This window comes from Sinocyclocheilus anshuiensis, unplaced genomic scaffold (genome assembly GCF_001515605.1).
Source record: "Sinocyclocheilus anshuiensis isolate Anshui unplaced genomic scaffold, SAMN03320099.WGS_v1.1 scaffold94, whole genome shotgun sequence".
Lineage (NCBI taxonomy): Eukaryota > Metazoa > Chordata > Actinopteri > Cypriniformes > Cyprinidae > Sinocyclocheilus > Sinocyclocheilus anshuiensis.
The window spans coordinates 227486-243549 of record NW_015546049.1 but is presented as its reverse complement, the minus strand read 5'-3'; the positions used below and the strand labels follow the sequence as shown (position 1 = coordinate 243549).

At 36.8% G+C, this 16064-nt stretch overlaps 1 protein-coding gene across 2 annotated transcripts in view; it reads right to left on the bottom strand.

The window, feature by feature from the left end:
• LOC107699090 (vacuolar protein sorting-associated protein 8 homolog) overlaps positions 1 to 16064 on the bottom strand; it is a 124155-nt gene that overhangs the window by 36845 nt on the left and 71246 nt on the right. For both annotated transcript variants that reach the window (XM_016500255.1, XM_016500256.1), the window contains 3 exons: positions 7809 to 7991; positions 7582 to 7663; positions 5063 to 5145 (listed from right to left, as the gene is read on the bottom strand). In XM_016500255.1, coding sequence (XP_016355741.1) covers positions 5063 to 5145; positions 7582 to 7663; positions 7809 to 7991 — 348 coding nt within the window. The remainder of the gene's footprint in view (positions 1 to 5062; positions 5146 to 7581; positions 7664 to 7808; positions 7992 to 16064) is intronic.

The window sequence follows — 16064 nt, the reverse complement described above, 5'->3', positions numbered from 1 at the left end:
TTTTGTACACCGCCCCCCTGCTCTCGACAGACGGCACCCCGGTTGGGAAACACTGCTCTAATCCACAGGGGCCCCCATTTGGGACTAATGACTCATGAGCCAAATTTGGTTTTATGTTTTATGCTTAATATCATGTTTTTTAAGGTTAAATCTAGAACAATATAACTGCACAGATGGTGCATAAAAAGGCAAAAATACAGTGTGTTTACACAGACCTTTCAATGCTGCACAGAGGCAGTCTAAATGCAGGGTATTTTTGTCAAAATACACACGTCTCTTAAAACAACTCTCACTAGTTTATTTAATTTGTCAGTGTATATACCTAGACAAAGGGAGAATTGCTTTAAATTAAACGGCTGATTCCTTTGTATAATACATAATTTGACAAACTTGATAGCAACTTGATAGGAAATTAAATACAATAATAGTATTTTCTTCACATATTACATTTCTCAAAATTCATCTCAAGCATGAAAAAAGTACACTAACCTTAGAAAAATCTATATTTTAAAAATTTAATTTATTCCTGTGATGGCAAAGCTGAATTTTCAGCAGCCATTTCTCCAGTCATATACAATCCTGTTTTTATGTGATACTTTTTTCAAAAGAACAGCATTTATTAAAAATAGAAATCTTTTGTAACATTATAAATGTTTTACTGTCACTTTTGATCAATTTAATGTGTACTTGCTCAATAAAACTTATTTACTTCTTTACAAAAAAATCTTTTGAATGCAACTGTAATTTATATTCACACAGTAAATATGGAAACTGTCGATTTCACTATTTGTTTAGATCATTATAGTTTTTATCATGTAATTATTTTACTATTTTATTATAATAATAAATTAAATAAATACCATAACTATTGTTATATTAATTTTGGTCAAATGTTTACTTCGTGGTTACAATTTAAAATCTCTGATGAACTGTTATATACTTGCTGCAGCCTACCAGATTTACAGAATGATAGAAAGAAAACAATTTAGCACATACAAGGATGAATGAAGAGAAAATAATTCACTGCAAGAAAATAATTGTCTAAAATAACATCACTTTCTTTTTCCAGCAAAACTATTTCACACTGATGCAAATGGTTCTCATGGTTCTCAGGGGCCCCCACGATTTGCAGTACGCCTCTGGGAGCTACTATAAACCTTCTCTGAGTTGTACAGTATGACTACTGCTTCAGGAAGAGACAGAGAGAAAGACGAGAGATGGTCTACTAATTAGTTCAGCATGATTGACTCAGATGAGCATCCTTGGCTAAACTCCTTAATGGATATGCATGCCACTCTAGTTGCAGGTGTTATTCAACAGCTATCACTATTCAGACACCCTGTAAACAAGCTGTAAACAGAAATAAACATTAAATGTTCATGGACAACCAAAAAGAATTTCAATATTGCAATTACATTTATAGCCCTTTGAACTTTGGAGAACCACGATTTACTGTTTCTCTTATAGAAATATAATGCCCCCTTACACTCCATCAACCCACATATCACAATGAGTGAGATATGAAAAACACTGTTATTAAGAGAGATAATACCACCGTTACAATGTAGAGACGCTTTGCTGATGAAAACAACATTAGACTGACCAGAAATGTGGTAGAGAAATGGGCATCTTGCTCTCTTCTGAATGCTGTAATGCATTTTTCTAGATCTTTTTTTCCCCCTTTTGGAAAGCCATGTAAATGCAATAGTGGGTGATCACAAACATAATATTTGCTAGCGTCTCCCATGTACCTCTAAAGAAGTTTACCCTGCTCTGAGTTTCCACTCCAAAATTGTGAAAAGGTTTTATATACACAGCAAATGAATGAAACTGAGTGAACATATCCGCACTGGGAGTATTCGGCTCCTCTAATCAACAGTAAGAATGATCTCCCCTCAGAACGCCATGCTCTCAGGTGATGTCCTCATATGCCATCTTGTTTTCTAGAAATATCTTTAGCAGACTAGGTAAATACTGCATACATTACTGGTCATATCAGCTTAAGGTAGTTATCTGGCTGGCTACCAACGCAGTCTAACAGGTCTAACCAGGGGTGCGTTTCCCAAAAGCAGCATTAGAAGCAGCAACTTCTGCCGTTACCAACATAGTTCTAAGATTAGGTGTTTACCAAAACCATAGTTCCAATGAACATTTGCAAGCAGCATCATTAACTTGGTCTGGTGTAGACAACCGCCCCCATCTTATAATTCTGTGGAGTACAAACAAATTGGAAATCAATTCTAAGCCTTGAATTACATAATAATACTAAATACAAGAATAAGCAAGCACAGTACGTACATCTGCAGGCGCCTCTGCCTAGGTGTAAGTTCATATTCAAGATTACACCTGTTGATTATGTAATATAATGGTTGAGATTATCTGTTAATATAAATTGATAGGTTTCTTTCTAACCTTTCCTGTTCCTTGTCAGTGGTGCATTTGCATTCACAGCAGCGCACTAATGATTACACGCTGTGAGGAAATGCCATCATATGTCACCATCAGCATCAGCAGCCGGGCAGAACCAGAGCTGCTCAGATAGATGCTGAGGCAGGGAGATTAATGAAACCACATGGGCCACAAAAAAAAGAGACTATTACTAAATCATAATGAACATGAACAATGTCAAAAACTATAATGATAGTAAATGTTTTGTCTTAGGTTTACTTTCACTTTAATGTGTATGCTTCTTGGTGATGTACAGTACCGTTCAAAAGTTGGGTCGGTAAGGCATCGGTAATATTTTTAAATGTTTTTGAAAGAAGTCTCTTCTGTTCACCAAGGCTGCATTCATTTGATCAAAAATACAGTAAAAACAGTAATATTGTGAATATCACAATTTAAAATAAGTGTTTTGATTGTGAATATATTTTAACATGTAATTTATTCCTGTGATGCAAAGCTGAATTTTAAGCAGCCATTACTCCAGTCTTCAGTGTCACATGATACTTCAGAAATCATTCTTATATGCTGATTTTCGACTAAATTATTTCTTATTATTATCAATGATGAAAACAGTTGCACTGCTTCATGTTTTTGATGAAACCATGGGACTTTCTTCAGGATTCTTTCAATACTGTCTTTACTGATACTTTTGATCAATTTAATGCATCCTTGCTGAAAAGCATATTTTTTTCAAGAAAAAAAGTACTTCAAAATCATATGCAAACTATTATAATTGTGAGTTTTTCATTCATTAGGACTGTAATATTGTAGAAGGTCATATGTAAAAAAAATATATTTATAATTGTGAGTTTTTCATTCATTAGGACTGTAATATTGTAGAAGGTCATATGTAAAAAAAAAATATTGTTTTTTTTTTTTACTCTGTTTTTTATCCTTTGTATCCTAACTCTAACTGATGTATTTTAACATCTAATGAATACTCATATGTATTTTACATATTGGCAGCATTTAAAACAAATGTCTAATAAAGGTAGCACTTAATTATTGGGAATTGTTTTTTTTTCATGATCTAATCTAAAATGAGAACTGTTTACTCCAAATAACCGTTAACAACTCTTTTAATACTGGTTAAAATACTACACTTCATTCAATTATGGTCAAAACACATTATCTCTTTAAACCAGGGCTGTCCAAACTCGGTCCTGGAGGGCCGGTGTCCTGCAGAGTTTAGCTCCAAACCTAATTAAACACACCTGAACCAGCAAATCAAGCTCTTTACTAGGCATAGAAACTTCCAGTCAGGTGTGTTGAGGCAAGTTGGAGCTAAACTCTGCAGGACACCGGCCCTCCAGGACCGAGTTTGGACAGCCCAGCTTAAACTATAACTCTTTACATATAAGCTATATAAACAATAATATATTTTTTTAATTACAGTGAAAAAGAATGAAGAACTCACTATTTGCATATAGCCTATTACTACTATATTAACAACACAATTTCTAAACTATGAACTAGAAAAATTGACTATAAACTAATAGTTTGCAAGTAAGTGCTTTGTTATAAAGTGATACCAAAACTTTTGAAATGTGGTGTATCTTTGCAAAAAATAAAAAATAAAAAAAATTCATAATCACTGATTCAAAAGAAATCTCAGAGGATCTAATGACAGCAGGTTGAAGCAGAATAGCAGAGTGCTGGTGTAATAGCATTGATAAGGAGGGGCATATTAGAAGATCGATGGGGGAAAGCTGACAGCACTGAATATGTGCAGATGAAAACAGATAAAGGCCTTCCACTGCCCAAAGCCTTAACCGATTCATGAGCTGCGGCATCGATCTCATGGAAAGCAAAAATGTGTGCAGTGTGCATGTGTGTTTGAATCAGCTACACAAGACTCTGAGCTGGAAGAGCCACTGAAAAGCAAATCTGCTGTTCAGTTTCTGCAGTGTGTCCATCAATCCAAATATGAGAACAAACAGTGGATTGTGTAAAATCATGGGACAATAATTCACACTTTTAAAAGCTGCATCTGTAGATGGCATCGTAAGCAACCGTTTCTATTTCCCATGATGCATTTAGTGTGTCCTGCCATACTGAAAAGGTCTGAATCTGAACAGGCAGTTACAGTACCTTTGAAATGTACAAAATTTGGTTGAACATAAATGTCAATATATATATATATACTATTAAATACAATTCTAAATGAAACGGAATATTATAAAATGTGGATTGCGATTACAGTACAGCGGATTTTATGTCCCATAGCAACTGCACAAACTACATTTTAGAAACCATAACCCTGAAATGTTTAAAAGTTTCAAGACAGCAGATTTGTTGACATATCCGGAGCAGTTGAATACAGAATCTGTGTAAATGTCTATGTGTGTGTGTCAACAGTTTTGCACAAAAAAGAACCATGGGATTTTGAGCTTGAGCCTGTTACCCTATTGTCAAGTCAGAGGGCTCTAAGTCTTTCCAAACAAATCCCATAAATCCCACAGAACAATAACAATCTTACACATACCACAATCACACACTGAGCGACCTCTGACGTGCACACAATGACTGCCATTTACTAACAGGCAGGAATAATAGCAGCCTAGTTTTAAGACAAAAATTGTATTAGTGGTTAAAAACAACAAAAGCATCTACTTACCTGTAGGATGCGCTGAATGATGGCAGGTGGGGCGATAAAACTGGACATGCTGTTTAAGACTTTCATAGTGAGCTCTTTTAATGCTGAGGGAAGAGAGAAACAATCAGGACTGACTGGGCCCTCAGCTAAATTCATTATACACCAGTGGTTCTCTAATGTCTGTGAGATTTTAAAAAAAAAATTAACATTTTTATCAGTTTTAATTATTTTCATTTTTTAAAAAGGAAGCTTTAAAGCACTTACAGTGGGTATAGAAAATAATCACATTCTGAAATGATGGACAAAGTTTTTGTTTTATCCAGCTGTATTTACAGTGAAACTTATAACATCCAAGTGAAAGATATAGCACCAACATGTCAGAAAAAAACAAACAAAATAAAAACAGAAGTTGGAAAAAGGATCACCCCCTTGTGTCAGTATTGACACTTTAATTATAGCCTTTAGTCTGTTGGGATATGACTCTGTCTCTACTAACTTTGCACATCTAGACTTTGCAATATTTGCCCACTCTTCTTTGCAGAGCTGCTCAAGTTCAGTTCAATTTGCTGGTGACTGTTTGTGGACTACAGTCTTCAAGTCATTCCACAGATTTTCAATGGGATTTAAGTCTGGGCTCTGACTAGGCCATGCAAGGACATTCACCTTTTTCTCCTTCAGCCTCTGTGTGCTCAGTTTTGCTGTGTGCTTTGGGTCATTGTCATGTTGGAAGGTAAACCTTCTTCCCATTGACAACTTTCTGGCAGAGGACAGCAGATTTTCCTCAAGAATTAGACAGTATTTTGCCCCATCCATTTTTCCTACTATCCTGACAAGTGCTCCAGTCCCTGCTGCAGAGAAACACCCCCATAACTGGATATTACCACCTCCATGCTTTACTGTAGGAATGCTGTTATTTGGATGGTGAGTTGTATTGGATTTCCACCAGACATATCGTTTGGTGTTGAGGCCAAATAATTCAATTTTAGTCTCATCTGACCTCAGAATCTTCAAGGTGCGTTTTGGCAAAGCTCAGTTGTGACTGTATGTAGCCTTTCTTGAGGAGTGGCTTTTTTCCACACAAGCCACATTTGTGGAGAATTTGTGATATTGTTGTCACATGCACACAATGACCACTCTTTGTCATAAATTCCTGCAGCTGCTTCAGAGTTGCTGTAGGCCTCTTGGGAGCCTCTCTGACCGGGTTCCTCCTGCTCTTTCATCCAGTGTGGAGCGACGTCCTGATCCAGGGAGGGTCTGTGTTGTACCAAATACCTTCCACTTCTTAATAATATACTTCACTGGGCTTCTAGGTATTGATAAAGCCTTTGAATTTTTTTTTTTATCCATCTCCTGTCTTGTTCCTGTCCAGAACTTTATCCCAAAGATCTTCTGACAGTGCTTTGCCACCCACAGTTGATTGTTTGCTTCAGTTACACATGTTGGTGTTATATATTGGATGTTATAAGTTGCACTGAGTAAATACAGCTGGATAAAACAAAAACTGTGTCCGTCTTCATTTCAGGCTGCAAAGCAACAAAATTTTATTATTTTAAAGGGGGGTGATTCTTTTCTATACCCACTGCACCTATTGCCAATTTTGTATTTTCTATGAGGGTTAGGGTTAATGCATTTATAATCAAACTTCATTAAAAAGCTAAAACTACTGAAAATCTATTCTTCTTACTGTACTGTAGAAATAAGAAGTTATTGTTGGAGAAAAATGAAATGAAAATGAAAACTCCTACTTCCAAGTTGGGTCATCATTATTACAAGTTATGCATTCATGTTTGAAAAATAATATGTTTTAAATAATATACGTTTTCTATTAGTTTCTATATTTTTATTTTATTTCAAAATAATTTTAATTGTTATCACTCATTAATGCACAATATATACAGGAAACCTTGAAAATGAGAAATAACCATACATATGGTGTAAGCAATTATGTACAAAATGCCAAGTGAAATACAGAATGGATTAAAAAATAAAGAAAAAAATAAAGAAAGAAAAAACCTAGGCAAATTAATTTCATTAACTGTCATTCACAACAGACATGATTTCTATATATCCACATCAAGATGCCTCTTCCAACATCACAACTCGACAGCTTGGCAAAATTAATCTAGAATTGTGAGTGTAAATGTACAGGTGCATCTCAATAAATTAGAATGTCGTGGAAAAGTTTCACAATTTGAGTTGAATTACTGAAATAAATGAACTTTTCCACCACATTCTAATTTATTGAGATGCACCTGTAAATACAAATTCTCTTGTAAATGCAGAATTTCCGACTCCATTTGAAGGCTGCATTAATCTAATTTAATTTATACACACTATAATTTCTGTTATTGAAAACATATGGAAAAGATTATCGTTGTCATCATTTCAGAAGTAAGAGAATATCATAGGATGAGAATTGGGGGCTTTTGTATATTGTTGAATATTTAAATATTCTTAGGGACCTTGGAGTTACAAAGGTTGAGAACTGCTGAAATACCGTGGATGAACTCAAAACTAGTGCTTGTGTGTGTTTGTCTCACCGTCTGAAGTGTGTTTGGTGTCGGCACCTTTGAGTAGTTTCTGTGGTGACATCATCGCCTCGAGGAGAGGAAACCACAGAGCCTGAGAGTGACAGAAGATTGATTGATGTGCACACACACAGTGAGAGAGAGAAATGTAAAACCGGAAATAAGAAGATCAATACGTCCTGTTCATGAAAAACACAGCTCAGGATGATCGGACTATGCACACACACACTCACACACACCTCTCGTTGCTGCTGGTTGAGACCGTGCGAGCTCCTCTGACACAAAGCAATGATGTCATGCAGAGCTTCCTCCACTCTTCGTAACAGACTCTGCACTTCATTACCTGTCTCCTCCACCTCACCATCGGGCTTGTCTGCCTCTGAGCCTTCCAGGGCAAGTTTGTGGAGTTTGCCCTTCAGGGTCTGAGAAGCAGAAATCAACAGATCGATAGCGCATTTCCACCTGCCCTCTCTGTCTCACCAGGGATATTTAAGACACTGTTCTCTGAAACACCATCTAAATGAACTGGCCATTTCTGAGGGTGCTTTCACACTGGCAGTTTATCTCGAAACAGGGCACGGTTCGCATGAAAAATTGGTAATGTGAAAGCTGCCATGCAGACCGCAAGTGGTATCGAACCTGAGACCTCCTGTTGGAGGTGGTCTGAGTTCCGTTGCTCTGGAACTGTGGCACAATTTGCATGAATGTGAAAGCAAGTCGGACTTGGGTGACGTAAGATGACGGCAAATACACCAGTGATCGATAAAATCAAGTGAGTCTGAAACTAGACCAATGCTGCTGCAATATACTCACATATATTATATGATAATTAATTCTAAATTATTTGCAATTAATTTCAAATTCATATATCTGCTGAAAAAAGTCACCAATTCAAAGATATTATGGCAGGTGAAGACACTTAATAGACATTAAAAAACGTAGCTTGAGTCAATATAATGTGTAATGTTTACCCATACTGAACATACACTACTGTTCAAAAATTTTTGGAGTCAGTAAGATTTTTTTGTAATGTTTCTGAAAGTCTTATGCTCAGCAAGGAAGAATCTATTTGATTAAAAATACAGTAAAAACAGCAATATTGTGAAATACTATTACAATTTAAAGTGGACATAACACACAGTTTCTGTCAATCTAAAGTTAATCTTGAGTGCCTACAGAGTAACATTGCATCCTTCATATCTCTGAAGAGTCTTTAGTTTTATCAGATTTATAAAAGACAGATACAGTTGAATAGCGCTTCTCTCCGAAAACAGTCGTGCTCCTGGAGGCGTGGGCGGAGCTAAAGAGTCACAAGTATGCGCAGCTTTTGCGTAGTGATCATCTGCAAGCTGTGACATTGATATAAATAAAACAGGAACAAAAACTTACATTTTATTAATTTAAAAAATATATTTTTCACCGAAATGACAGGAACAAACAAGCACACTAGCACAACTCCGCTGCTGCCCCGGAGAAACAAACTGCATCCACTGTTCCTTTAACGCTGGGTTCTTTGGGAAGCTGAACAAGGTTATCTTTCCCTCACAACCAAAAACACACTTCTTTGGTGACATTGTTGATTTCGTGGTCTAAAAACAAAATGACAAATGCTTCTCGAGCAAGTCCTGCGCAGCAGAATCCAACTCTTCTAACAGTGTATATAAGTCAGAATGCATGAAATAGACCTCCCCTTTAAAGGGGTCATATGATGTTGCTAAAAAGAACATTATTTAACAATGAATGACGTATACGCGTGAGAGATCACTTCCGGCGCTTGCGTAAACTACGCCAGAGCGCGTACACACCTCACGCACTGGAAGCCGTGCGCGCGCCCAAAGACAGTTGGACATAGTGGTGTATTAGAGGTAAAAAATGATATAAATACTGTTCGGTTTCTGGCACAAACCGATAGGACATCAATGTGTCATCACGAGCCGCAGGGTTTTTATTTGGATTTGTCTGTGCATGTTTTTTTTACTCTCAGTGTCCAAAATAAACAGGGGATCTGGTGTCCTCGTCTGCTGCGGGGTTCGTGAAGGGAAGGGCAGTGATCAGGAAGGAAGGAAGGGTCCAGGTAAGGGGCGGAGTCCGGCGGCTGCACGCACTCCCCTCTCCGGTCCGGGGCGCGAGGGGCGGCAGCTTCGTCCTTCTCTCTGCCCACGGCGCTTGAAGGGACTAGACGGCCCGGCATCCTTGCCCGACGGCCGTGTAACGGGTGCGGTTCTCATCCGGACTGCGGGTCTGGCAGCTCACGACTTCTAGTCGTGTCCTCTTTTGGAAGGCCAAACAAAGTAGTTTAGCAGTAGAACGAGCCGTTTTAGGTTGGCGTGGTTGACTCTTAACTTTTATAAAGAATATCTCTTTGGATTTGAGACTTTAGTCTTTGCAACTTTACAGATCTTCTTTATGCACCAAGAGCTTGTAACACTCCAAAGAGAAAGGGAAAAATTGAAATTGCATCATATGACCCCTTTAAAATAACCGCTTTCTACATTAATATAGTTATCATATATTATTATCAATGTTGAAAACATTGCAGCTTCATATTGTTGTGGAAACTGTGATTTTATTTATTTATTTGTTTGTTTGTTTGATGAATAGAAACAAACGTTGCATTGCAAATGTTGAACCAGGAGGAAACTGGTCAATCAAACGTTCACGTTGCATTTATTTCCAAGCAATGTAAATATGCAATGTAAGTCATTAATGTCATTGCAAGATAAAGTATTGATTTCTTTCTGACCCCAAACTTTTTAATATATTTTCTGTAAGTTTGTGGTCTACAGTCCACATCAATAGGTGCATAATTCTAAGTCCAAGGCAGATTTTTGTTCATGTATTCCATCTGCAATATTTTTTAATTGTTGGTTTAATTTACTATGTGCCAGAAAGTCTTTAGTTGTTATGTCGCATCTCACTTTTCAGCATCTCTAGCCATGATTGCCAGTGCTGAAATTCAACTTTGAAAAAGCCCAAACCCCCTGCCATTCTGTTACATGTTCAGCTGTTTTTAAATGCAAAAATGTGCCCTGTGGAAACAACTGCTTATTAATCTTGTGCTTGACTTGCTCTGACATTAGTAAAATTGCTCATTATGGAATATATGCACGGGTCAGGGGCCAGTGTGGATTGTTTTTTGTTTTTTTTTAATTATTGAACAAAATCAACATGTTAAATTGAGAGCCTTTTTAGAAATATAATAATAAAAAGGCTGGCGGCCCATACAAAATCCTCATCTTTCCTCTGAATCAGAATGTTCTCATTTAAAAAGTTTGATGTGCGTTTATGATTTTTTTTTTGTCTCATTTGATCATTCTTTCAGCTACCAAAAAGAATGCAGTGCTCCCATTTCAATGTAACATGTCTGAACATGGGTAAAGCCATTCTGCAGAATTCCAGAGTTTTTAATCATTAATCATTTTTAAACATTAATCATTGTCAAATCCAGTCATGTCAATGCACTCAATGCATGCCTTGCAAGGGACTGCATTAGGAGAGAAATTTAGAGATTAAGTGGTTGTTTTACAGTAATATTCAGTAAACGGAAAGACATGTTGGTGTCTTTTCTTTTTTGTTCATTACATTGTGTATAATGATGAACACAACTGCTTGTTTAAACACAAGAAAATTAAACCTCAGTAAATAAACAAATTAAAAAATTTAGTCCCACATAAGAAAATGTAGTTGACAAATGTAAAGTTAAGTTGAACATACTAGATTATATTGACCTAAGCCGACTAAATTGTGTTGACCCAACTAAACAGATTTATTTTGAATGAATTAAATTAAATTGTGTGTAAAAACTTTCTTAAATGAAGTAAGGGTAATAAATTAATATTCTGAGTGTAGCATGATCTTAATTTCGCATGAGGGCGAAAGATTTCACAACGAGTTCAAGTTGATCACACAGATTCACCGCATAGACTAAACAAAAGCTGCACGGTATGAAAGTGATTTCTGTGTGAGATGTAGGGCTGCAACAAACGATTATTTAGATAATCAATTAATCTAACGATTATTAGAACGATAAATCGACTAATCGTCGATTATTTCGCTGATTAATAAGTAGACATTTTTCGATTACTCATCTTTTGCAATTAGTTAAAATACTGAATTATACATATTCTAACAAATAAATTAAGTTAATCACTTCAGCTTTTGAAAGTCATATTATTTAATTACAATTACACAATTAATTTATACAAATAAATCTTTTGGCACACAAAATGAGATGGCAGAGAAAATCTTATTCACCATTTAATTAGCTATATGAGAAAGTAGCTGAATGACACATCATTCTGCCTAAAATCTCTTTTTGTAAGTCATATGGATAAGAAACAAAATAAAGGTTAAGTGATAAGATGTTTTATTTTTGGATAAACTATTTTATTCACAACATAATCTCTCTTAAAATACCGTATAGGGTTATGATAATCAAAACAGTCCTGAGCTAGATCAAGCTTTGATCTCTGCAAACCAAACTATCACTTTAATTAAACATTTTTTCCCCCACTAATAAAAAGATTTTATCATTAGCTAGCTCCACACTGGACAGCTGCTTTATAATAGAAAATCAAGTTGTAATTCTAACTGAAAGCAACATGTTTTTCATGTTTAATAGTGTAAAGCTGCTTGATTTAAGGCTATTGCATAAAGTACTAAATAAATAAACCGTGAAGTGACGTGACTGGACTTTACTGGAGTACCGAACTGCAGAGCTTGTGCAAACATCCACACTGCTGTAATCAGATGCATTTTAAAATCTCACAAATTTTTGCTCACTCACTGTATTTTACATTTTGGGGTAATTTTGCTCCAGTAGCATGAGATAGCTTGATTTCAAACTTTGAATTGAATAAAAAATATTTTTTTACCAATTATCCAAATAATGTTTAGTCCAAGAAAACTATTATTATCAGAACACGTGAGCATAACATAGCGGTTAGCAGATCAATGAATGAGAGGGCAGCGTTTCCAGAGTTGCCCATATACCACATCATCTTACAGCACAGTAGGGCTATTGCAAACAGAAAAAATACTGTACTACATAGATGTTTCCTGTCGGCTCGATTTTTGAGTGGACTTTGCTGTTTCGATGAGCATGAACGGTAGAGCCTGGGCCCAACGGGCCCTGACTTTTTACGGCCCTTGGGCCGGGCTTCGGGCCAATTTTCACATCAGACGCGGGCCGGGCCTCGGGCCTGTTTTAGGCTTCTCCTTATTTTTATATTTTAGACATCCATCAATTAGTGATGAAAAAAACAACACGAGACGGTGCTAACGCAACTGTCAAGAGCGACTCTATGGTGTTTAGTGTCCCGCAGCAGCATGCAGCGTGCCGTCAGCGCAGCTGAAGAGTTCTGCATTTAAATGCAAGCAATAGGCTTAAGCTTGCCGCACAGCACCGGCAAAAGTAATTACCATGAATGTCAGGGGGAAATAGTAAGGAGATATTTGAATTATTTACTAATAAACTAGTGTTTTCTGAGTCGGTGTCGCAAGGATGAAGTTGCCGATCCTGACTCGCCATCTCCTCATTAGACGCGTCTTTAGAGATAAGTTTCCATTTTACGGATTATAATTATGATTATGATGAAAGAGTTTTTGTTTTTGATTTGTTTTGTTTCATTAAGTAGTAATTTAAAGTTTTCTATAGATATATTTATCATGTCTGTGAGGCATGTATTCGCTGAGTTTCGGTTCATTTTTGTGAAGCGCTCCTGTTCAAGACGAGATGGCAGAAAGCGCATCATGTTTGTTTTCTTTATTTTATAAAAGCACAACGTTTTGTTGATATTGTGAGTGCACACATATAAAAGTACAGTTATGAATGATTTATTACTCTTACCTTTATGAGCAAAAACGACGGTGTATCCACTGAAAAAAAAAGCAAGTGATCGCGCTGGCGCCTCCATGTCCTGCAAAGCGCGCTTCAGCTTCCACTCTCCGAAAAAACTATTGGATATAGCGTGCATTTATCTAGGTTTATCGTTTAAACTTTGTTATATGCTTGAACTGTTTTATATCTATAGATTTTATTTTAGTCAAGTCGTGATGATTTGAGAAGGCTAACATAGGCTATCAGCTCACTGTCTGCCGTTGGCCGCTTGGTCGTTACTTTAAAAAACAAAAACTTATATTTAAAAAACAAAAAAATTTATATTTAACGAACAAAAAATGCTCCAAACGTTTTTCTAAATTAATTAAAAGAAAAAAAACGAAACGAAATATAATAACTTTGCCATTACATACAAAACTACTATTTTAATAGCTGAAACAGTAGTATAAGCTGTTTTGGGAGAAGGGGGAAAAAAGATGGGCTCATACCGGTAATTCTTATAAGCTGTCGGACACGGGCCGGGCTAGGGCCTGAGCGTCTCGGGCCAGGGCCGGGCTAGGGCCTAAATTTGAGGCCCATGCAGGGCTCTAAAGAACGGTAAATGAGTGGAGCGCTGAGCGGAGCGCACACATAGAGCGGGATAATACGCAGAGCGTCACACCACGTGAAAGGGAAACCTGAGCGGTGAACTCATTTTCGGCAGCCGGAATTTCGGTGCATCACTAATTATTGGCGACATCAGAAATGGATATTATATAATAGATGCTTTTTTGAACATTTTAGCAATTTAAAAATATTTAAAAAGTATTTTTTACACGGCACCCCGGTTGGGAAACTGCATTAGGTCATATGAGATCAAACGACTACTCGACAACAAAAATATTTGTCGACAATTTTTTTTATTGTCGACGGTGTCGATAATGTCGATTAATCATTTCAGCCCTATAGTGAGGTGTGCTGCATATATCACTTAGATGAAATGACACAATAATGTGAAACGATCAAAATGCCTGCATTTCCAAACCACAGCCTTCAACACTGCTTCTGATTCTTCAAAATTATTATTTCTGGATTAATTTAATGACGTACTGTACAGCCAATTAGGCTGCATTTACAATATAATGAATGCACAGATCTCATATTTGGACATGTTGATTTTTTTGTCCTGTCTTTTACATTTACTTAATACAAACTGTTTACTTAATTTCTTCACCAAGATGGGCATTTTGAACATGAAGTGGATTTGCTTGTTCTATATTGCAATTATGTTACTACGAAAGTGAGAGCACTCCTATTCTAAATTAACTTAATAAAGAAACGAAACGAAATATAATAACTTTGCCATTACATACAAAACTACTATTTTAATAGCTGAAACAGTAGTATAAGCTGTTTTGGGAGAAGGGGGAAAAAAGATGGGCTCATACCGGTAATTCTTATAAGCTGTCGGACACGGGCCGGGCTAGGGCCTGAGCGTCTCGGGCCAGGGCCGGGCTAGGGCCTAAATTTGAGGCCCATGCAGGGCTCTAAAGAACGGTAAATGAGTGGAGCGCTGAGCGGAGCGCACACATAGAGCGGGATAATACGCAGAGCGTCACACCACGTGAAAGGGAAACCTGAGCGGTGAACTCATTTTCGGCAGCCGGAATTTCGGTGCATCACTAATTATTGGCGACATCAGAAATGGATATTATATAATAGATGCTTTTTTGAACATTTTAGCAATTTAAAAATATTTAAAAAGTATTTTTTACACGGCACCCCGGTTGGGAAACTGCATTAGGTCATATGAGATCAAACGACTACTCGACAACAAAAATATTTGTCGACAATTTTTTTTATTGTCGACGGTGTCGATAATGTCGATTAATCATTTCAGCCCTATAGTGAGGTGTGCTGCATATATCACTTAGATGAAATGACACAATAATGTGAAACGATCAAAATGCCTGCATTTCCAAACCACAGCCTTCAACACGCTTCTGATTCTTCAAAATTATTATTTCTGGATTAATTTAATGACGTACTGTACAGCCAATTAGGCTGCATTTACAATATAATGAATGCACAGATCTCATATTTGGACATGTTGATTTTTTTGTCCTGTCTTTTACATTTACTTAATACAAACTGTTTACTTAATTTCTTCACCAAGATGGGCATTTTGAACATGAAGTGGATTTGCTTGTTCTATATTGCAATTATGTTACTACGAAAGTGAGAGCACTCCTAGCAGAGTATGCATGAACATACACGCTGTGTTCAAAAGCAGTCATGCAATATGGTGATTCTCCATAAATAGTGACATGAGGGTAAAATCAGTTACAAAGTATTTTGGGTGGTTTTTAAGTACATGCTCTGATACCATTTACCAGAGAGTAGCAGTGAAATTCTGCTTTAGTGATATAAAGCGAGAATAGTCCTGGTCTTCATTAAGCACCTATTTGTAAACATCCTGTCCTTGATGTTTAAGTGCCGGTAATAAGATCTGCTGACTGTACCTCTCTCTCTAGCACTTTGTACTTCAGGGCAGTGCAGCTTCCACACCAGGCTCTGATAAGCCTAGTCAGGACACATACAATAGTGCACTTACAGAAGCTGACCAGGATGTGATGGCATGCCAAACTTCTCTAATTTGTGCAGAAAATCTGCTGAC